The sequence below is a fragment of the Schistocerca serialis genome, chromosome 1 (assembly GCF_023864345.2).
Source record: "Schistocerca serialis cubense isolate TAMUIC-IGC-003099 chromosome 1, iqSchSeri2.2, whole genome shotgun sequence".
Taxonomy (NCBI): domain Eukaryota; kingdom Metazoa; phylum Arthropoda; class Insecta; order Orthoptera; family Acrididae; genus Schistocerca; species Schistocerca serialis.
Window position 1 is genome coordinate 375,735,070 of NC_064638.1, and position 22,941 is coordinate 375,758,010.

At 36.8% G+C, this 22,941-nt stretch overlaps 1 protein-coding gene across 1 annotated transcript in view; it reads right to left on the reverse strand.

Annotated features, from left to right (window-relative positions):
* Nucleotides 1–22,941, reverse strand: part of LOC126474384 (ankyrin-3-like) — a 186,811-nt gene that overhangs the window by 123,321 nt on the left and 40,549 nt on the right. The window contains exons 10-15 of the mRNA XM_050101887.1: nucleotides 21,916–22,062; nucleotides 18,143–18,292; nucleotides 13,461–13,601; nucleotides 11,206–11,361; nucleotides 11,022–11,120; nucleotides 3,122–3,319 (exon numbers count right to left, since the gene is read on the reverse strand). Of these exons, the coding sequence (XP_049957844.1) occupies nucleotides 3,122–3,319; nucleotides 11,022–11,120; nucleotides 11,206–11,361; nucleotides 13,461–13,601; nucleotides 18,143–18,292; nucleotides 21,916–22,062 (891 nt within the window). The remainder of the gene's footprint in view (nucleotides 1–3,121; nucleotides 3,320–11,021; nucleotides 11,121–11,205; nucleotides 11,362–13,460; nucleotides 13,602–18,142; nucleotides 18,293–21,915; nucleotides 22,063–22,941) is intronic.

The window sequence follows — 22,941 nt, forward strand, 5'->3', positions numbered from 1 at the left end:
TGAATATGCATGCCTATACCAATTTCTCTGGCACTTTAGTGTAAGTCATTACTTGAAAATGTGACTTGGACAGAAAGGTAATTAATTAGAAATGGGTGCTAAAAAATGGGAAGGGGTCACTGATGATATTGAATGTTACAAGTAGCAGATGAATGCATAGAGCAACAGAAACACACAACAGAAAATTGCATTTACAATAGTCTTCACACAGTAGTTTGTTGTCTGGGAACAGTACACACATTCTCATACACAACCACACAAATACCCAAACACACACTCCCATGGATAGTATGACTGACCCTGGGAGTGTTTGTGTGTGGGTGACTGTGTGGTTGTGTGTGTGAGTGCAATTGGTAGATATAAGCTAGTGGTCAAAAAGTAGTATGAATGCTGTTTCCTGTTACACATTTCTGTGCTCCACGCATTGATCCACTATAGGTGAGAGGTTGCCTTCCTTTATTTTACCTTTTGCTCCATCCAGCAATTTGTGTCATTGTTACGATTGTTACACAGTTCATATTGTCACAAAAAGTTATTCCCAGAAACCAGGTGTGAACTACTTTGATGAGATGTTCTAACCTGTGTTCATCAATCTTCACTTCATACCTTGTTAGCTTCAACAACTCAGTTTGATCTTCACATTGAACACATTAATGCTCAAAATTTTTTCCCATATGGCAATATCCATGAAGAAATTTACAATCATAAAGGTGAAGGACATGTGAAGAAGGGAGAGAAGAAGGTTTGCAAACTAAATAAGGCAGTTTATGGTCTGAAACAGGTTTCACATGTTCTGTATTAGAAGTTAGATGTAACATTACATAAAATGAATGAAAAAGTCATAATCTGATCCACATATTTCTTGCATAATGAAGATGCAAAATATACTCTTTCTGGCCACTTATGTAGATGATTAGATCATCTTACTGAATAAGAACATAAAGTGGATGAAAGGATTAAAGAACAAATTAAAGAAATTTTAAGATGAGAGACATTGGTGAACTCATTTGGTTTGAGGCTAAAATGAGACAGAAAAACGCACATTTTTAATAACTGATCAAAGTAACTGTCCAATGTACATACAAAATTTGGTAAGGTCTATTACAGCCTTGTTGCACAACCACTCTAACCTGGTTTGAAGTTATAAAAATGGGGAAAATTGACTAAGAACCTGTGCTACATCACATTTCTTACCAGCAAGCCATTGGTTCACTCCTATATTAGGCTTAGGACACAAGACCAGAGATTGTACATGATGTATGGGTTGTATGTCAATTATCAAAAAACCATAAAGAAGCAGAGAAATGAATTACGAGATACTCAAATGGCAAAGTCAACATAGGACTAACTTTCTGAAAAGTGGAGTAACTGAAACTGAAGGCTTCTGCAACACTGATTATGTATCAGATCTCTATCAATAATGGTCTTTGGTTTTTAAGTAAGCAGAGGCAACAATTTCGTGGAATTCAGAACAGCAATAAATGGCAGTGCCACCAACAACCACAGAAGCTGAACACTTGGCCTATCAACTGCAGCTCAAGAAGTAATTTACCCTTCAAGGTTGCTCTGATTCGCAAGTTAAACACCTTCAAAAACCAATAACTGTGATCTGTGATTGCAGATGCAACTGCCTGCATCATGTTTGAATGATACACTTTGATTTGCAGTACTACTACATTTGTGAGCTGATTAATATGAGAAAGTTCAACTGCAAGTGCATGACCACAGACAAGCAGGAAACAGATTTTTTTGACAAAGACTAAACATCAATGGTACAGTCAAGCTGTGGTGCTTTCAGAGTTCATCAATTAATACCTCAGAACTTGTGGGAGGATTGGGTACAACTGTGTTTTTTGTGCTGACATCTTGCAGTAGTTTGTTGCTTTTATCTTTAATTCTCTGGTGATTATCAGAGGATAAATAAATAATTTGGTAATCTGTGTTCCTGGCAACATGGCATGTGTGTGTTTCGTGTTTTAATTAATTACTAAGTCAACTTTACATTCTCTTAATACAACTGATTATTGTTAATAACCAATAAAAAAAAGTCTGAAATAGGTCATACAGTTGTAATTTAGATTACTGAGAGACAGTGTTATCATAAAATAACAAGAAGAAAACCTTGTCATATGTTGCAATTTTCTATTGACAATTCCATAATGTTCAAACTTCTGCATCCAATCTATCTACCATTCCTCTCACTGAATTAAGGAATTATGTGCCTTTGTTTGTGAAACTGCAACACCATGAAGTAATTATACACGGCATAGTGGCTCAAAGTAATGAAATGTGGTTGAAAAATAAAGGAATGTTGCAAGCCCTAGATCAGTATTTAATTAAGATATATCATGAGCCGTGACAAAACCCTTTACATGTTGCATCAAATCAAATATGCTCAGAATATTCCCCAGAAATTAGTTCAATTTTCAGCTTCAAGATAAGTGCCTTTGTTGGTACAAATGTCTGCTGAATGAGCAGGGCAGTGAAGAAGCAGTATATGTTGTGCAGAGAAGAAAGTCTTCAACAATCTTTGTACAATGTGGGTGAGCTCTATCTTGTAGAAAAACAGCTCCAGAAATTGTTTGAAGAAAAGTTATCATTTCAAGCTCCACATTTTCTGTGGTGTAATGATCAAGGGGAAGACTACCCACAATATAGAGAAAATGGCATCATCTGTGATGTCCAATAGCCACCCAAACCATCACTTCGTGCATTCACCTTACACGACACCTGGTAAAGTACTCTGGGAGGACCCAAAGCATTCCTTCATCCATTCATCTTACGCAACGGCTGATAAAGTACTCTGGGAGATAGTGATCACTGACAGAAAACTTCACAAGTACTTGGCTATCAGTGCAGTGATAACTGGAGTCAGACACTTCAGAAATGACCTGTGATTGAGTAGATAAGAGTCTGTACTTATGATGTCATTGTAATTAAGGCATTTGTATGACGACCTACTTACCTACTCAAAACAATGTCAGTATCTTCGGACAATGTCAGTACTTTTTTGCATAGTTCAGAAAAACTAAATATTTAGATTAATACTTCAAAGACAATGAACAGAACAAGAGTAGTTAAATTAGTCAAAAATTTTAAGATCAGTAAAAAAGGGTATTACGTTTGTGAGAGCATTTGGCTTGGCTTTATTTTCCAGAAGTAATGTGATAACAAGCATGTGACCCTGCTGAGCAGCCTGGTGCAATGGAGTATATCCGACGGCTGTGCTCTTGTCCACATTTGCACCATGTTGCAATAGGAAACGGACCATGTTGAGTTGTCCAAAGTGTGATGCCACATGGAGAGGGGTATAGCCTGCCTGCAAATCAATATAGAAACAAACTCACTCAAACAAAAACAGCAACAACACACAACAACAACAACAACAACAACAACAATAATAATAGTGATCATCCTCATATTATATATAGATGATATTCATGTTTGGGTCCTCCTGGACTATACGATGCACAATTTTCAAGCTTTTGTTTTAGCTTTTACCTGTGCTCATATCACTTCATCTCTCGCTAAATGGGCTCTTTCTCACTTGTACAACATAGTTGTTTTGATCTTCTTGGGTTTTTCTGTCAGTCCAACGGCCTAGTCAACAATTTTCTGCCTAAAAGTTTTTTTGCCCGGTACCTCAAGTAGTGTTATTCCTGATTCCTACAGATCTTCTTTAATTGCAGAGATCTATTTTACTGTTTCAATTTTGGATTTCTACATCTACATCGATACTCTGTAATCCACCTTACCATGCATAGCAGAGGGTACCCTGTACCATTACTAGTGATTTCCTTTCCTGATCCACTTACAAATAGAACGAGGGAAAAATGACTGTCTAAATGCCTCCATATGAGTGCTAATTTTTCGTATCTTATCTTCATGGTCCTTACACCCAACGTATGTTGGAGGCAACAGAATTGTTCTGCAGTCAGCTACAGATTCTGGTTCTCTAAATTTTCTCAGTAGCATTCCTTGAAAAGAACATTGCCTTCACTCCAGGATTCCCATTTGAGTTCCCATAGCATCTGTGTAACATTTGCATGTTGTTCGAACATACCAGTAACAAACCCAGCAGCCCGCTTCTGAATTGCTTTGATATGTTCCTTTAAACCGGCTCGGTATGGATCCCAAACACTTGAGCAGTACTCAAGACCAGGTTGCACTAGTGTCCTATATGCAGTCTCCTTTACAGATGACCCACACATTCCCAGAATTGTCCCAATAAACTGAAGTCGACAGTTTGCCTTTCCTATCACAATACTCACATGCTCAACCAATTTAATATTGCTTTGCAAGATTATGCCCTGATATTTAAACAACATGACTGTGTCAAACAGGACACTACTAACACTGCATCCACTCGAATTTGTTTTTCCTACTCATCTGCATCAATTTATATTTTTCTACACTTAGAGACAGTTGTTATTCATCACATCAACTAGAAATTTTGTCTATGTCATCTTGTTTCCTCCTACAGTCACTCAACTTTGGACACCTTACCATACACCACAGTGTCATCAGCAAACTGCAGATTGCTGCCCACCCTGGCTGCCAAATCATTTACACATGTAGAGAATAGCAGCAGTCCTATCACACTTCCCTGAGGCACTCTTGACAAAAACCTTATCTCTGAGGAACACTTGCTGTTGAAGACAATATACTGGGCTCCATAACTTAAGAATCCTTCGAGCCACTCACATATCTGAGAACCTATTACACAAGCTCATAGTTTCTTTAATAGATTTAATGGGGCATTGTATCAAACACTTTCTAGAAATCTAGAAACATGGAATCTGCCTGTTGCCCTTCATCCATAGTTCACAGTACATCATGCGAGAAAAGGCCAAAGTGAGTATTGCACAAGCAATGCTTTCTAAAACCATACTGATCATGGACATAAGCTTCTCAGTCTCAAGAAAATTTATTATATTCAAACTGAGAATATGTCCAATGATTCTGCAGCAAACCAATGTTAGGGATATTGATCTGTAATGTTGCCGATCTATTCTTTTGTTCTTCTTATACACAGGGAGACATCTCCAGTTTTTTCCAGTCACCTGGGACTTCATGCTGGGTGAGAGATTTGCGATAAATGCAAGCTGAGTAAGGGGCCAATGCCATAGAGTGCTCTTCGAAAAACCGAACTGGGATTACATCCGGACCTGGTGACTTACTTGTTTTCAACACCTTCAGTTGTTTCTCTATGCCAGGGGTGCTTATTACTACGTCATTCATACAGGAGTCTGTTCGATGGTCAAACGACAGTATGGTTGTACAATTCTCCTGCATGAATGATTTATTGAACATGAAATTTAAAACTTTGGCATTTGTTTTGCTATCTTCAACTGCCACACCATACTGACCAATAAGCGGCTGGGTGGAGGCCTTAGACCCACTTAGCAATTTTACACAAGACCAGAATTTCCTCAGGTTCTCTGTCAGATCTGCTAATTTATGACAGCAGTAACAGTTGTATTCTTCAGGCATAGATCTTTTCACTGTCGCATGAATCTCTACCAACCTTCGCTTGTCATCATTTGTGCATTCCCTTTTGAACCAAGAGAGCAACAGTCTCTGCTTCCACAGCATTTTCCAAACCTCATTATTAGACCATGATGGATCTTCTACTGCTTAATCCACTTACTAGACACATAAGTCTCCAGATCCTAATTTACAATCTATTTAAACTTCATCCATAATTCCTCTGCATCCATCTTACTGGAACTAAGAGATGTCAAATCACTGTCTTAAGTGAGATGCTGACAATTGCTTCTTTCTCTTTCTAGTAGCAACATTCTCTTAGCCTTCTTAACTGATTTATTAGCTTTCATAACCATAGTTGTTATAATGACATCATGATCACTAATCCCCATTTCAATAAAGATGTTGTCGATAAGGTGTGGACCATTTGTAGCTAGGTCTAAGATATTCCCACTGCATGTGGGATGCCGAACTAGCTGCTCAAGACAGTTTTCAGAAAATGTATCCAAAAGTACTTTGTAATAACTGGGTCTGAGTCCGCTGCAATGAATCTCTAGACATCCAGTCTATATTCGGTAGGTTAAGAGTTGCCTCCACCTAGTAATGCATGATCTGGGTATTTACGCACTGCTGATCACAGACATTCTTTGAATGACTCTAGAACTTATAATGCTACAGCCTCTCCCAAGATTATTATGAAGTATCTGATACCACTTTTTTTTTATATGCATCCGTGTATTTATCGTATGATTCAATGCTCGCTAAGGCCTTTTATGTGTATCATTCAGTTCAATTTGCCAAAAAACCTATTATTCTTTGTAAATATATATTGAATATTCTGAAATGATGTACTGGGTGGCCCAAAAAGGATGGTCGGATTTGAACTGCGTAGTACCATTGAAAGGTGAGGAGGGGGGACCACTGCCGGCCGTCTGCAAGTCGGCCATTACACCCAGTTTGCCACGAGATGGCGCAGTGGACGGTCGAGCATCGTGTTTTTGCTGTGGAACAGTTTTTCAGAAATGATGAATCGTTTATTACTGTGCAACAATTGTTTCGACAACGTTTTGGTGTAGCGCGTGATGGACCCATTCCAGATCGCAGATCCATATCACGTTGGGTGACTGCATTCCGGACAACAGGGTCTGTCAAAAGTGGTAAATCTACAGGGCGTACACGTACGGCAGTTACTCCACAGAACATTGATGATGTTAGAGCGTCAGTGCTGCAAAGCCCGCGTCGTTCCACTAGGCGTCGTGCTCAAACTTTAGGCCTCAGCCGTAGTTCGTTGCAGCGTATTTTAAGCCGTGAGTTACAGTTTCACCCATACAAAATTATGATCACGCAAAAGCTGTATGATCGTGATTTTGAGCAGCGAAGACGATTTTGTGAATCAATGCTTGACATTTTGTACTCTAATAATGATGTTGTGCTTCTTATGTCAGATGAAGCCCATTTCCATTTAGACGGCTATGTCAATAAACAAAACTGCAGGTATTGGGCAGCAGATAATCCCAGAGAATTGCACCAAAAGCCTCTTCATAGTGCTAAGGTAACAGTCTGGTGTGGAATTTCAAGATTGGGGATTGTTGGTCCTTATTTTTTTGAGGAGAACAACGCTACAGTCACAGTGAACTCGAAACGTTACGTTAACATGCTACGTAGCTTTTTGGTGCCGAAACTGCGAGAGTTACATGTAAATCGAGATCGAATTTGGTTTCAACAGGACGGGGCCACGGCCCACACAGCCAATGACTCCATGTGTGTTTTAAGGCGGATGTTCCCCCACCACATCATCTCGCGTTTTGGAGATGTCCACTGGCCCGCGAGATCACCTGACCTCTCAGCCTGTGATTTTTTTCTTTGGGGATACCTAAAGTCAAAAGTCTACGTAAAGAAGCCCCGAAACTTAATTGATCTGAAGGAGGCAATCAGTGCGGAAATTATGGCAATTCAAGAAGAAACAGTAGTGAAAGTGATGGAAAATTTCGAGGAAAGACTTGTGGAATGCATCACCGAGGAAGGACACCATCTTCCGGAAGTCATTTTCCGTACATGATTTTTTGTGGTTAGTTCTTGTAATTGGGTGCCTGGGAGCATTTAGTTACGTAATTGAATAAAATTAATTTGTAAAACTGATGGAGTTATAGTTATTTAAAATGTGACCATCCTTTTTGGGCCACCCTTTACATTATCATGATTGTCAATACATTGATCTCATTAACAAAATTATGTACATATGCCAGATTATATATCAAATCGAAACATTGAAGTAATAGATGTTTAGCAACAAATATTAAGAGTCTGTGGAAATGTTGGCATCAATAGCTAATGCCTCTAATTACCATAATTGCAATTGGGACATTAGTTAACACAAAAAACATCATTCCAACTCAAATGAAAATAACAATTATCATCCAGTGATGCAAATTCATTCATTATTCATTTTTACATAATTCATTGTAATTAATGGTGCTTGTAAATTACGCAGGTTAGTTACACTACCCAAATTTACAAAACTCTGGCACATAAGACAACAAGTGTGAATTTAATTTATGTAATCTGGTGAAGCATGATGTATATACTTTGAACTAATGTTAGCAACAAAATTTGTACAATCACTAATTACTAAATTAAAGTAAAATCAAAATAATTGTTGAAATCAGATTGTAAATCAATTTTCACACAAAGGACAAAAGATGATAATAAAAAATAATATGTTATTCTAAATTATATTTTATAATCTGTACAAATGTAACAGCAGTTAGTTTAGATGAAATTGTTTTTAATTGTAAGTTACTTTTGTAATAAATTAACAATGTAGCAATTGTTAAAAAATTGTATTTAAAGTGACGCAGTGAGGCTGCAGGGAAGTCAGTCAAAGAGGTCAGTCAGTCAGTGTTTTGTTTACCTCAGGAGTCTGTGCAGTTCGGCTGTCAACCAATGCCAATAAAAACTGTCACAGCAGAATCAGGTGATTAATAAAAACATTCAACAATTAACTTGGTTTCACCTAGACCTGTTATATATGTCCAGATAACTTCACTGCATGTTTCATAGAATTCCATAACCCATGTAATTAATCTGGTTGGTCTCTTTCTTTTAATACACACAACAATTTTAAAATGTGTCTTCACATAACTGAATACATGTTAGTATACTTTTAAATTTGTTTATTTTCTCTTAGCTGTATGTTCCTTCTTCGGTATAATTTGGACCTAAAATTTTCCTGATTACTTTTCATTCTACCTTTCAGATTACTTCAGTCTCCCGCTTTCTATTAAAAATGAGTGTTTCAGCCGCATAAGAAAACACTGGTGTGTTCTAGTATCTCTGATGTATTTTGAGATAAATTTTTGTTACAGACGTCTTTTGTAAGTGTGAAAGTTTTCTGTTTTGAGATAATGAATTTCATAACCAATTTTTTTCAAGCCAGTTTCCTGAATTTTTTTACATAAATATTGGACTTGGAAAAACTCTCTCGATTTTTCAGTATTTAGTTTTTTAGAATTTTCAGTTCCAGGTAGCTGCTAGATCATACTTAGAGCCTTACTCTTTCCGCTGTTTCTTTAAGAATTTATATTTGTTTTGCACTGTTTCAATATCCTGACACAGAATCATCAAATCATCTACAAAAAGCTAAGCAGTCTATCCTAGCATCATTTCTTCTTAATTTGATTGGTTCATTAATTTTAAGCTTTGGTTTCACTTGGGTTAGGTAATGTTTGCATACTTGTATATTTAAAACCTCCTGAAGATGTGATGATGATATGAGATTGTGTATATGATCAATTTGAAATTCATCAACATTTTTGCATAACTACAATGGTTTTACTTTTTATGGGTATTATTAAAATGGTTTGACATAATTTTGACATTGAAATTTCTACACAGTGCTGCAAGTCTCTAACCATTCTGACTAGTTCATTTGTGCACAGGGAAGTCATTAACTGTTTTCATGGATTTTCTCCCTTTCCCTAACAGTGCACTATAATTGCCCATTAGAATTTTGATATGATTTTGTGAAATTTTAGAGGTATTTTCTACCACCTCCCATGCCTTATTTATTTTTTCGGGGTTCTTTTCTTGGTTGATCAGCATATGTGCATTAATTACTGTGTACATTTTATCAGCATATTTCAAGGAAATTGTCACTAATCCATTGTACACAAATTTTAATTCCATTATGGATGTCAGAATGTCTAGTGAAACTGTGAATACAACTACATGTGTGTTTTTAAAGATTATTTTGTCTGTTTTAATTTTGAACAGTCTGTAATTTACAAAATCCATGGCGTTCTCAAGTGGCAGCTTTGTGTTTCGCATGGCTAAAATTTTAGTTGTTTGTTCTTTAAGCTTTTTTCTTCATGTGTACAGCTTTCCTGCCTTCAGGAGTGAAATGTTGAGCATGCCAAACATAGTTTTGATTTTGGGCTTGAGTTGGCCAAAGGACTCCAATTTTCACTAGTTTGGGACATAACGTCTCAGCCTAGTCTCCCCAGAATCTGACAGACTGGTTGTGTCATGATAGTAGATTTGTTATCTCCTGGTGTAATTATGTGATTATCAAACCACTCTACTATTGTAGCTGGAATTATAAGGTTGAGTTTATAAACAAAACTCAGTGGTTAACACTGGAGGGGCTAATTTCACAATTTTAAGTATCGGCTGCAGCTGATGAACAGAAGTTGATCATATTGCTGTTTGATCCAAGTCAGATGCAAAGTGGCTTTTGTTACATCCCAATGCCTCTTCCACTGGTTCTGTTGTACCGAGAGCCATTCTGTCCACCTTCGCTCCCATTGAGGTCTTCACTGTAACCCCAACAAGGGGTCTTCACAGTGTTCCAACTTGCACCCCCTTTCTTTAATTTTTTTTAAAATCTGCTGTTAACCATCAACTGAAGTTAGCATTACATATCAGAATGCTATACAAGCAAACTTAAGTGAAAACAATAGCAGTGTTGAACCTATATAAAAGCCAAATCCAAAGAAACAACTACAAAATATAACAATATTTATCAACATTTCAAGGAAGGCAAAGTAATGGAATTAGGCTCTGAAAGTTAAGTGTCCCTTATGTGGTGCTGTGTCTCTTTCTGCTTGTTGTACAAAGAACTGAAGTTTCTGAAGGCAAGTACTGCTCACAGCATTTTTCAATGCATAACTTTAATATTTCTGTATTTTATTTGTCTTCATTAATATCATTGTATTACTTTGGCACAAAAAGGACTGTACTGAACTGAAAGATGGACAGAGACAATTAAGGAAAAGAAAAAGTTGAAGGCACTTAAAAATGTTAAATACAATACAATACCACTATTAACTTTCATTTGAGCTTTGTGTAACAAGAGCTTTTTCATTCTGACAGTAGGTGCCCAGAAACTATCATCTGTCATGAAGCACTACTTGTGGTGTGGTACAATAAAAAATATCAGGAAGCTTTTGCGTGTTTTAATGCATAAATACTACATATGTGTGACACAAATTTGACCTTTGAGGGAGTTAATAATTATCATTCATATCACCACTCACCTTTGTTGTAGAATCCACCTCAGCACCATTCTTCACCAATATAGCTGCAACATTGACTTTATCTTCTTGGGCACATAAATGGAGGGGAGTGAGACCATTCTGACAACAAAAAGAAGTGTGACAAAATGTGTTTGCACATCATCAGTAATGTTAACATAATGGCTACACTAATTGTGCCTGGTACCTTGGCTTTGTGGTTAGGATCAGCCTGATGTTCAATCAACAGTGATGCCATATCAGTGTGGCCTTCCTGTGATGCCAAATGAAGGGGTGTGAAACCAGCCTTTGACTCAGCATTTGCCTTGGCACCATACTCTAAGAGAGTGGTCGCAATATCCATCTGAAAATTATTAAAGGTTGCAGATACACTTCCCAACGAAAGCACAGTAGTAACAAAAAGTGTAGTGCAACAACAGATTTTTTTATAATATTAACTGAGTTTGTGTTCCCTGGAACCCTAAATTCAATGCAACAAATCCACTATAGCATCTAAATAGATTCTTCGACACTGGGAGACAGATAAAACAGCAACAAGAGTGTAAGCTTTGGACATACCTTCATAAAAAAATTGTCTGCTTCAAACTTGATTCAATACTGGCCTATAGGTGGTGACACTATTACACAGGTTTCAGATAATGTCACATACACCTACTATATACATGCATAACTCTAGTTCTCTTGTTAGATATAAAAATTGTTTGTAAACACTAATTCAACACAGAAGAAATAAAGTATTATTCTGATCTTTCTCAAATGTTGCAATGTATAGAACAGTCTCAACAAAAACAATTTTAATGATCCAAAATGACAATGATAGGAGGGTTCTTTCAGATGTATAAACATGCTAAACAGTGAGGCAGCCCAAGGAGACACGAAAAGAGACTAAGCAAGGCATTAATTTAGCAGCAATCTCATTGAAATACAGGTATAAAGAAAGAACCCAACACTTGGTAAGTTAAAATATGCAAACTTTATCTCTTTTGATTAACCAGTTTTAATCTGATTGAGTGTTTTATTGATAAACTGACTGTTTAATTAATACACTCAACATTACTGCCTGAATAAGGTCCTACTGCAGTGATTTTTCATGCTTTATTACCAACTGTGGACAGAATGTCATATATGTAACTTCACTGTGTGCATGACTATGATGATAGATTGTGCAGTATAATGTCTCATTGCTTTTGTTCTGAAAGTTGATGTAAATTTAAAGAAGAGAGAGAAAGAGTAATCCAGTGCCAGCACACAGTCTAATCAAATATCATTTAACACCAGTGAGGCTGGTGAGGTTAAGGCCCATTCAGATGAATGACTCATCATTGGTGGTGCCACAAGTTCTCAACTCCATAAACAGATTTGGAATTTAACTAATGACATTGGTCCACATTTCAGTGATCAATAACTGTATCCTACTACATCTCCTTTGCAAGCACATACTTGACTTAAACACATCTTCCACAACCAAGAACCAACAATCTGAACACCACAGTATTAACACATATTACAATCATGATTATGGATGCAAGTGTATTTTGTAGCTAGTCTCAGCACACTTCTGAACGCGTCATTTTCAAATTATAATCATAGAATGTAATACCAGATAATTCATAATGTCATTCTAAACAAAATGAATAGGTGGCAACATATCATATTATAGTTTCACTGATCACTCATTACCTTATTCATAAGGCGAATGATGACATGCATTCATGCAACAGACTAATAATTAGAATTGTCATTTTCCACAAAACTAAACAGCCTCATCAATGCCCTGACTTTGAACACAAATTTTATAAAAGAATGAAATACCTGAGAATGTAAGAATTTAGATACAACTGAATGAAAGATGTGCAATATTACAGTCTAATAAACACTCACAGATATTTTGTATATACCAACAAAGTATAAATGTAAACTGCGTAAGAATAGCTTAGTGCAACCAAAAGTAGGTGAGATGAATGGCCATATTTTTTGCTATACTGACCTCTTCACTCAGGGAATATTTACTTTGATTTAATCAGTTTCCAATCCAGACTGGTTTTGAAATACACTACTATAATGAATAATGAGGCAATTATAATCAAACAGTAAATCAGGGCCTGCACATAAATGTCAGTTTCACTTCTCTATTATTGAACAAAAAATTGTGAAAATGTTCAATTAATTTACACCAAACTCAAAGTAAAATAATGGAGAAATATAAAAAAACATCAGTCTTAAATGAAAGATATGTATTTCAAATTGCAATATGAAGTCATGAGAAGTATTTGACTTTTTCCCTAACAATGCAGACTCTTAACAAATGTAGAATAACATAGTTGGTAAAGTGATTCCCTTACAAAGCAACTTGTCCATATGGAAGTAAAATAACACTAACTACACTCTAACAATACTACCATAGTGAATAATAATTTATATCTGCCTACAGTAGCATATTACCTGGTTCTTTCTTGCAGCTATGTGAAGTGGAGTATGTCCATTTTTGGCAGTTGCATGAGGAGAAGCACCCTTGTCTAAAAGTAGTAGTGCCACATTCTGATGATCATAGTGGCTTGCGACATGTAGAGGAGTAACACCATTCTGCGAAACACATTAATTCTTTTATACATAGAGAACATATCATTTATGATGCAAGCTAACTGACATTCTAAGCAAAGCCATCTCATAGAGGACGAAGGGGACGAGACTGGAGTATATGCAGACATATGTCTCAGTTGTGTCCTTGGGTAACACTTTAAAAAGACTTTTAACAATTGATATTAGTTTGAAGCATAGAGAGGATGGTATAAAAAATAGCTTATGTGCCCAAATTTGAAAAGTAGCAACAAACTGTCTGTGGCCATGTTACATTATGTGAAACTACCCAGTAAGTATACAATATATCACTCTAAGTTGGTGTTCGGTTGTTTGATCAAGTGTAAATCTTTTCTCACTGCCAACACATTTGCCTCTGTAGATTTTACACAGTTAAAGTAAGTTTACCGTCATTATAACATTCTTTCATTTCTTCCACACTAAATTGTCCTAAATGCCACAATTCGTAATCTACGCTATGTGATCAAAAGTATACAGACACCTGGCTGAAAATGATTTACAAGCTCATGGTGACCTCCATCGGTAATGCTGGAATTCAATATGGTGTTGGCCCACACTTAGCCTTGATGACAACTTCCACTCTTGCAGGAATACATTCAATCTGGTGCTGGAAGGTTTCTTTGGGAATGGCAGCCCATTCTTCATGGAGTGCTGCACTGAGGAGAGGTATCAATGTCGGTCAGTGAGGCCTGGCATGAAGTTGGCGTTCCAAAACATCCCAAAGGTGTCCTATAGGATTCAGGTCAGGACTCTATGCAGGCCAGTCCATTACAGGAATGTAGCTGCCATGTAACCACTCCACCACTGGCCGTGCACTATGAACAGGTGCTCGATTGTGTTGAAAGATGCAATCACCATCCCCGAATTGCTCTTCAACAGTGTGCAGCAAGAAGGTGCTCAAAACATCAATGTAGGCCTATGCTGTGATAGTGCCATTCAAAACAACAAGGGGTGCAAGCCCCTTCAATGAACAACATGACCACACCATAACACAACCACCTCCGAATTTTACTGTTGGCATTACACACGCTGACAGATGACGTTCATCCAGCATTCAACATAACCACACCCTGCCATCGGACTGCCACATTATGTACTGTGATTCGTCACTCCACACAACGTTTTTCCACTGTTCACTCGTCCAATGTTTACACTCATTACACCAAGCAAGGCATCATTTGACATTTACCAGTGTTATGTGTGGCTTATGAGCAGCCGCTCGACCACGACATCCAAGTTTTCTCACTTCCCGCCTACCTGTCATAGTACTTGCAGTGGATCCTGATGCAGTTTGGAAATCCTGTGTGATGGTCTTGATATATGTCTGCCTATTACACATTATGACCCTCTTCAACTGTCGGTGGTCTCTGTCAGTCAACAGACGAGGTCGGCCTGTACACTTTTGTGCTGTGCATGTCCCTTCACGTTTCCACTTCATTATTACATCGGAAACAGTGGACCTAGGGATCTTTAGAAGTGTGGAAATCACACATACAGACATATGAGACAAGTGACACCCATTCACCTGACCACATTAGAAGTCTGCGAGTTCCGCGGAGTGCCCCATTCTGCTCTCTCATGATGTCTGATGACTACTGAGGTCGTTGAGGTCGTTGATATGGAGTACCTGGCAATAGGTTGCAGCACAATGCACCTAAGATGAAAAACATATTTTTTTCTTTGGGGGGGGGGGGTTTCAGATTCTTTTGGTCACTTAGTGTAGATCACTACAGTTATTACATATCCTATTTTTAAACAAGTTCAGTTAGAAACTAAACAATATGTTGCCATCTCAGGGCACACAAGGTACTACATTGCACTACTCACTGAGTGATGACTAAACATATATTTCTTGTGACTAACTTACGGCTGCAAATATAGTCTCTGTATGTGAATTTGATATCTCTCTTAAATACTGATGTCAGTATAGTAAACTATAACCAATGGATAGCCCAGTGATACTGTATACATCTACACCCATACTCTGCAAAAAACTATGCAGTGCATGATAAAGGGTATTTCTCATTCTATTAATGTTTCTTCTCAAGCCGTTCTCACATGGAGTATGGGAAGAATGGTTACTTAAATGTGTCTCATGCTGTAATTAGTCCATTCTTGTCATTGCAGTCCCAATGTGAGCTGTATGTCAGGGTTGCAGTATATTCCTACAATCCTCACTTAATACTCTTTCTTGATGCTTTGTAAGTAAGCTCTCGCAAAATAAATGACATCTATCTTCATGCATCTGCAGCATCTCATGAAGATCACCCTAAGATCAAACAAATTTGTGACCGTTCATACTGCATTCATTTGTATACATTCAATGCCACTTTTTAGTCCTATCTGTATGTGTCCCACACATTTGGGCAAATTTCTAGGATGGATTACATGAGTCTTTTGGAAGCAATCTCCTTGGTAGACTCTTTGCATTTCCAAAGTATCCTACCAACCAACCCATAGTCTACCACTTGCATTTACCTATAACTGAGATTATGTGATCGTTCTATCTCATATCCCTAGAAATTGTTACATTCAGATATTTATATGAGTTGACTGATTCCAGTTGTGACTCACTGATATTGTATTCATAGGATACTAAGTTTTTCTTTCATTTAGAATAAGTGTGTAATTTTACACCTTTGAACATTTAAAGCAAGTTGCCAATTTTACCACCTCATTGAAATCTTTTCAAGATATGATTGAACATTTATGCAACTTTTTTCAGACAGTACTTCACAATAACTAACTCCACAAACTATAAAAAATCTGACATAATTATTAATATTGACTCCCAGGTAACAGATATATGAGTGACACCTGATTTCTCGATGACTCCCCAATGTAGATACTATGCTGTGTTCTCCCGACCACAAATCCTCAATCTAGTCACAAATTTCATTTGTTATCTCATACAATCATACTGTAGTTTACGTACAGTCAATTGACTTTCAGAGATTAAGAAGTACAATACTTTACCTACCTGATTGCCTCCATCCCATAGCTTTCAGGATATCATATGAAGTACGGGTGAGTTGGGATTTGCATGAGTGGTCTTTGCAAAATCTTTGCTAGATGCCACAAAAGAGATCATTCTGTTCAAATTATGTTTGAGCTCTGAATAAGTTTTAAGGTGCATGTCAACCATATGGGACAGTAGTTTTGTTGGTCACTTCTGTTGCCCTTCTTGTAGATTATACAGAGAGGATTGTATTCAGATCACTGTCTCTAGAAATCTGATTTAAGCTGTTACTATGAAGTTGGGTTACCATACACTCCATTTTTAACAGGTTCTTCCATTTTTTTGACAAAATTTTCTTCCTTCATTTATTTTTTACACAGAGTTAGTAAGTCCTTCTTTTTTATTTAATTCTATTATGAATTATACTTTATGGAATAAATGCAATCTTAAACTTTATCTTCTTAAATAACAACTTTTGTTATCATTTCTTTGGTTATGTTGGAGTTCATTAGGAGTTAGCTGGAAATTGTAGGTATAACACTAGAAAGGTCTAAAGTCTACTAGAGACACACAAACAAATTAGACTTCTCAGTTCTAAAATTCAGCAGGGAAGGAAAGAAAACTTCTTTGGTACAAAGCAAATGAACTCCTAAATGGATTTTCTATGAAATTACAGGAAAAGGGAACTGAAGACCTTAACAGGTTTTATAACAATATGCTTCAGTGTCTGCAAAAAAACATATGATATGACAGAGGACAACTCCCATGTATCCCTTGTAGCATTTTCTCTACCGGAAGGTACTGAGCTCAAACATTTTGCAAAGGCTATAGAACTGTTTCACCTAAATGAAAATATTTTATAGATGACCTGTATGAGGAGCTCAGCAGTCATTGAGATTACCTTTGCAGCTGTGGGAATGAAGATGGTTATTATGTTGCAAACTGGCTTAAAACCTTTTCTTCCGTACCTGAGCAATATGAATAAAGTATTTACAAAGTGGTCAGACGTTTGTTCAGTATCCTTGGCTTCAGACCCTTTGTTGAGTGAATCTTTTCATTCTCAGAGAGCAAGTTATGCGACACAAGAAACAGGCATTCAACAGATTTAATCAAGGCAGAATCCATGTGGCAGTGAACTAAGAAAGCATGCCCTACTTAGAAATTTTTAAATTTGCAAAGAGTGTTATTCAATTGTTAAAAAGTGCCAAAAGCTCATTAAAATACAATTAGAATCTCATTAAAATACAATTAGAATCAATCTGAATCTGACTAACGAGCCCTTGAAAATGATAAATACTTACTTTTTGTATTCTCTGGATGTGTACTTCCACACTATTAATATTTTGTGCACTCTATTAAATATGTGATTTTTTTGTGTGATGTAATATAAACATGTACTTTAGCTTTGAAAAACTGTTATAAACAAATAATGAGTCACACTTTTTTTTATTTTACAAAATATGGCAACACTCTTGTGGAAGTATATGCTCCTTTTGACTGGCACAGAGAGTACAACTACATAGCTTCATATAGCTTTACTGGTTTCATTACAAATTTATGGCTATACCTTCCCCTGAGCATCAACAGGAGCATCCTTCTGTAATAGCAGTTTTGCAACTTTAAGGTTTCCATATTTAGCTGCAAGATGCAGTGGTGTAAATCCTTTCTTGGTTGTTGCTGTCAAGGAAGCACCATTTTCCAGCAAGACTGAAGCAACCTGAAACAAACAACAGTACTAATATTAACAACACATCCCCAAAATAACTTACACATGTTAGTCTGAAAGGGAAAATAGATCTGATAGCGGCACTGACTGACAGTGTTGCTGTGGCCGTCAGTCTGAAACCTGCATCCATTTTGCTCTCCCTCCATTCCCTGCCCCACCACTATTCCATTACCAAATTGATGATTCCATGATGCCTGTCGAATGATCCCTCTTGTCAGTCAAGTTGTGGCAAAAATGTCTTTTTTCTTCAAATCAGTTCACTACCTCCACATTAGTTATCTCATCTCCCCATCTAATCTTCAGCATTATTTTGTAACAGCACATTTCTAAAGCTTTAATTCTTTTCTTGTCTGAACTGTTTATTTCTGTGTTTCACCTACACAAATAGCTTCCAAAAAACTTCTCATTTTCAGAAATATTTTTCTTGCTATTACCAGTCTGCATTTAACATCCTTCCTATTTCATCAATGTCACTATATTCTTGAACAAATAACACTCAACTAACTTTAGTGCTTCATTTCCTAATGTAATTCTCTCAGCATTGCCAGATTTAATTCAACATTCCACTGTCCACATTTTATTTTTGTTGATTTTTTTCCACGACACTATCCACTCCATTCAACTGCTCTTTTAAAGCCTTTACTGACTCTTACAGAACTACAATGTCATCGGCAAAGCAAAAATTTTGATTTTCTTTTTTTACTTGGATTTTAAAAATCTCTTCCCAATTTCTCCTTGGTGTCCTTCACAGCCTATTCCGTGTACAGACTGAATAACATCAGGGAAAGGCCACAAATCTGTCATTCCCTTCTCTTCTTCAAAATTATAATTGCAGTCTGGTTTCTGTAGTTTTAAATAATCTTTTGCTCCATTTATTTTATTCTTACTACTTTCAAAATTTCACAGAGTGTGTTCCAGTCAACACTGTCAAAATCTTCCTCTAAATCTACAAATGTGATATCTAGGTTTGTCTTTCTTTTGAGATGTAAGTCATAAACCCAGTACTGCCTCCCATGTCCCTACATTTTCCATAGGTTAGCTTCAATAAATTTTTCCATTCTTCAGTAAATAATTTGTGTCAGTATTTCCCACCCATGATGTATTACACTGATCATTCAGTAATATTCACTACTATCAGCTCCTGCCTTGTTTGGAATTGGAATTATTACAATCATCTTCAAATCTGTGGGTATTTCATCTGTCTCATACATCTTGTGTAGCAAGCAGAATAATTTGCATACTATATTCTCCCAATGATCTCAAAAACTCAGAGTATCTTATCCATTCCAGGTACCTCATTTCAAATAGATCTTTCAGTGCTCTGTTAAATTCTTCTTCACAGTATCATATTTTCCAAATAATTTCCATCTGCTTCCTCTGTATTTTTTATGCCTTTCAGCCATCCCTTCTTTGCACAGTACTAGCTTGCATTCTGAGCTCTTAATATTCATAAAGATTCTCCTTTGCTCTTTAATTTTCGTGTAAATGTCTTTTCCATAGTCATGCATGCTTCTACAGATTTGCATTTATCCTCTAGCCATTCCTGGTCTGTGATTTTACACTTCCTGTCTGTATTGTTTTTTAGATGTTTGTAAGCTCTTTTGTCTGCTTCATTTTTATATTTTCTCCTTTCAGATTGACAGTGTTGGAACTGTAAATGTTGATTACGTACAACGTTTTGAATTTAAAAAAGGAATTATTTCAACACATTACTTGCAACAATCTAAATAAATCAATAAAACAATACTTATCTGAAATTTCATATTTAGTAAAACTGACAGTTATAAGGAGTATTCAAATGAAAAGATATGAAATGTCATACAACCAAATTGGTTGAAATTTGTATATGTTGCTTTGGGATAACATAGTGAGACATCTCGGGACTTGAACGTAGTGTCGTCACCTCCCCATAAAAAATTCAAAGCTCTGGTCTCAGCAGGCCACATGATGCTCACCGTCTTTTTTGACATCCAAGGAGTGATACTCATCGAATTCCTCAAGCACAGAAAAACCATAACAGTGACGTGTACCGCGAGAAGTTCCATATGCTACACAAGTCCATCATGAGCAAACAGCCTGGGCTCTGCTTGGAGAGAGTGGTGCTCCACAGTGACATGCAGCCTCATGTCTCCATCTCACATAAAGCGTAATGGCCAAGTTCAAGTGGGAGCAGCTTGTGCATCCACCCTACAGCATAGACAAATCACCCTGCAAACTTACACGTATTTGGTCGACTAAGAAAACATATCAAAGAGAAGTGCTCCAACACAGATGATGAAGTGAAGGACAGAATGGAGGACTGGCTCCCATCACAACCACAAGAATTCTAGGAACATGAAATCCCTCAGCTCGTGAAACAGTGGGACAGCTGCACTCAGGCCTCTGGTGATTACTTTTGAATAAAAACGTCAGTTATATCCACAGTGTTGTTTTGTACCATTTCTTTTGAACACCCCTCATACTACAAAGGATACAAAATGAATAGGTATGCAAACAGTGACCATGAAAGGGGAGGGGGAGAGAGAGGGGGGAGGGGGAGGGAGAGAGGGAGGGGGAGGGAGGGAGGGAGGGAGAGAGAGAGAGAGAGAGAGAGAGAGAGGTAATGGGAATGGGGACATGGGTAGAAAAAGGAACAGAATGCTGGCAGAGTTGGAAAAATGAAGTGCACATTGTATGAAAGGTTAAAAATTGTAATAACAGAATACATGTGAATCTGACATGCACTTCGTGAAGACACACTAAATAGCAAAGCTTGAAGAAACCCTTGCTTTTTATCTTGATCTGTGGACTTAGCTCGCACAGTTATTGGAATTCCTGATACGTTGACAGAACAGACCTAGTTCTGTAAAAAGCAAGCAAGTTTTGACAAAGTGCCTAGTAATTAGCAGAGGCTAGGAGCCTGTGCTGGAGGAAGAAAGAAAGAATTTCCAAATAAGTAGTCGCTGGATCTAACTGTTTGTTCTGAACCAAATGAGGTGACGCAGTTGTTAGCACACTGAACTTGCTTTAGGAGCGTAACTGTTCAATCTGCATCCAGCCAACCAGATTCTAAATGGTTCCCTAATTTCCCTAAGGATTCCTTAAAAAGGAGACAGCTGATTTCCTTTTCACTCTGTGAAAAATTCCATGGTTGTGCTCTACCCAGAATGACCACAATGGCGACAGGATGTAAAACCCTGATCTTCCTTCCGCCCTTTTTATTTGTTTCAGAATAATGAGAAGCAAAATTTAATTAGGGGGAAGGTCAGACTGATGTTCAAGATTAGACTGGTGTGAAGAAATGCAATTCATTAAAATTTATGATTAACTGACTAAGGGTGTAAAAGAGAAAGAGATATGAGGGACAGGGGACCTGTTGTGAAGAAAAACCCATTACATGATGTAACAGAGAAAACAAGGATTAAAAATTCAAACGGAACTAAAAGCTTATGAGTTTATGCGTTTATAAAGAGCTATGAATTTAAACCATTTTAACTACTATTTCATGCATTATTATTAATTAACATAATTCATTTTCTGTCAATCCATATATCTTTCCTACAAAAAAAAGTAAACAAGCTATGTCCACATTCTGATGAATAGAATCTGTGACAGGACTGATCAGGACGTCCTACCTCATCCTGACCCTCTTTTGCTGCAATGTGTAATGGTGTGTAAAGATCCTTGGTAGTGGCATCAACTGCTGCACCATGTTGTAGTAACAACATAACAATATCAGTATTTCCTAGACGTGATGCCACATGGAGTGGAGTTTGCTCTTCCTGTAAAAGGTCAAGGATTGTTTCATTTTTCTTGAAAACAGAATAAATGTGCATAACTTATATTCTGTAAAATATTTCATATTTTTAGATAACTGTACTTCTGTGTGATAAATTAATAACTAAAGTGACATTTATTTCTAATTACTGTATTATGATAAGCAAAGAAACCATAAATTATACAAAATATACTGTATTAACTACACAAAACACTTTTTAGCCTTTTTTGTAAACTTTATTTTTACTGTACGACACTGGTTTCGGGTTATAAGCACCAGTACACAGCTGTTTCCAAAGATGGGAGATGAACAAAGATAAACAAATCAGCCTCTTCATCTATCAATTTGTGACTTCAACTTTGTATAAAAGTTATCTCTGTTGACAATTCTGAAAGTTATCTATGTATTTTACAAAATTCATCAGGACAGCATATAAAAAACCATGAATGAACATACACTATAGTACAGCTATGTGCACAGGAATGGCACCATGATTCTTATCCTATGTAGTGATTGTAACATCATCTGAAAGTGGTGAATAAATGAACTGATTACTATCTTATTTTGTCAAAAGATTATCTGATTCTATTTAATAACTGATACTGATCTTCATGTAAAGAATGAAATACACATATTGCATTACAATGGGCACTAATATCAATGAGCTGATGAGTTCAGTTCATGAATCACTACAGTAATAGAACTTTTTGGATAGTTAAAAAAAAACTGGAGGAGGGTAAGATTAGTGAAACACTTCAGCAAAAAGTTTAAGAAGTTGCATTTCTGGGCATTACGACTCATACACAGGAACTGCCTGTTTTTGAATGACACTAGTTGGGAACTATTAGTTTTTCAATACCGGTATACTAAAACAAAAATGTTA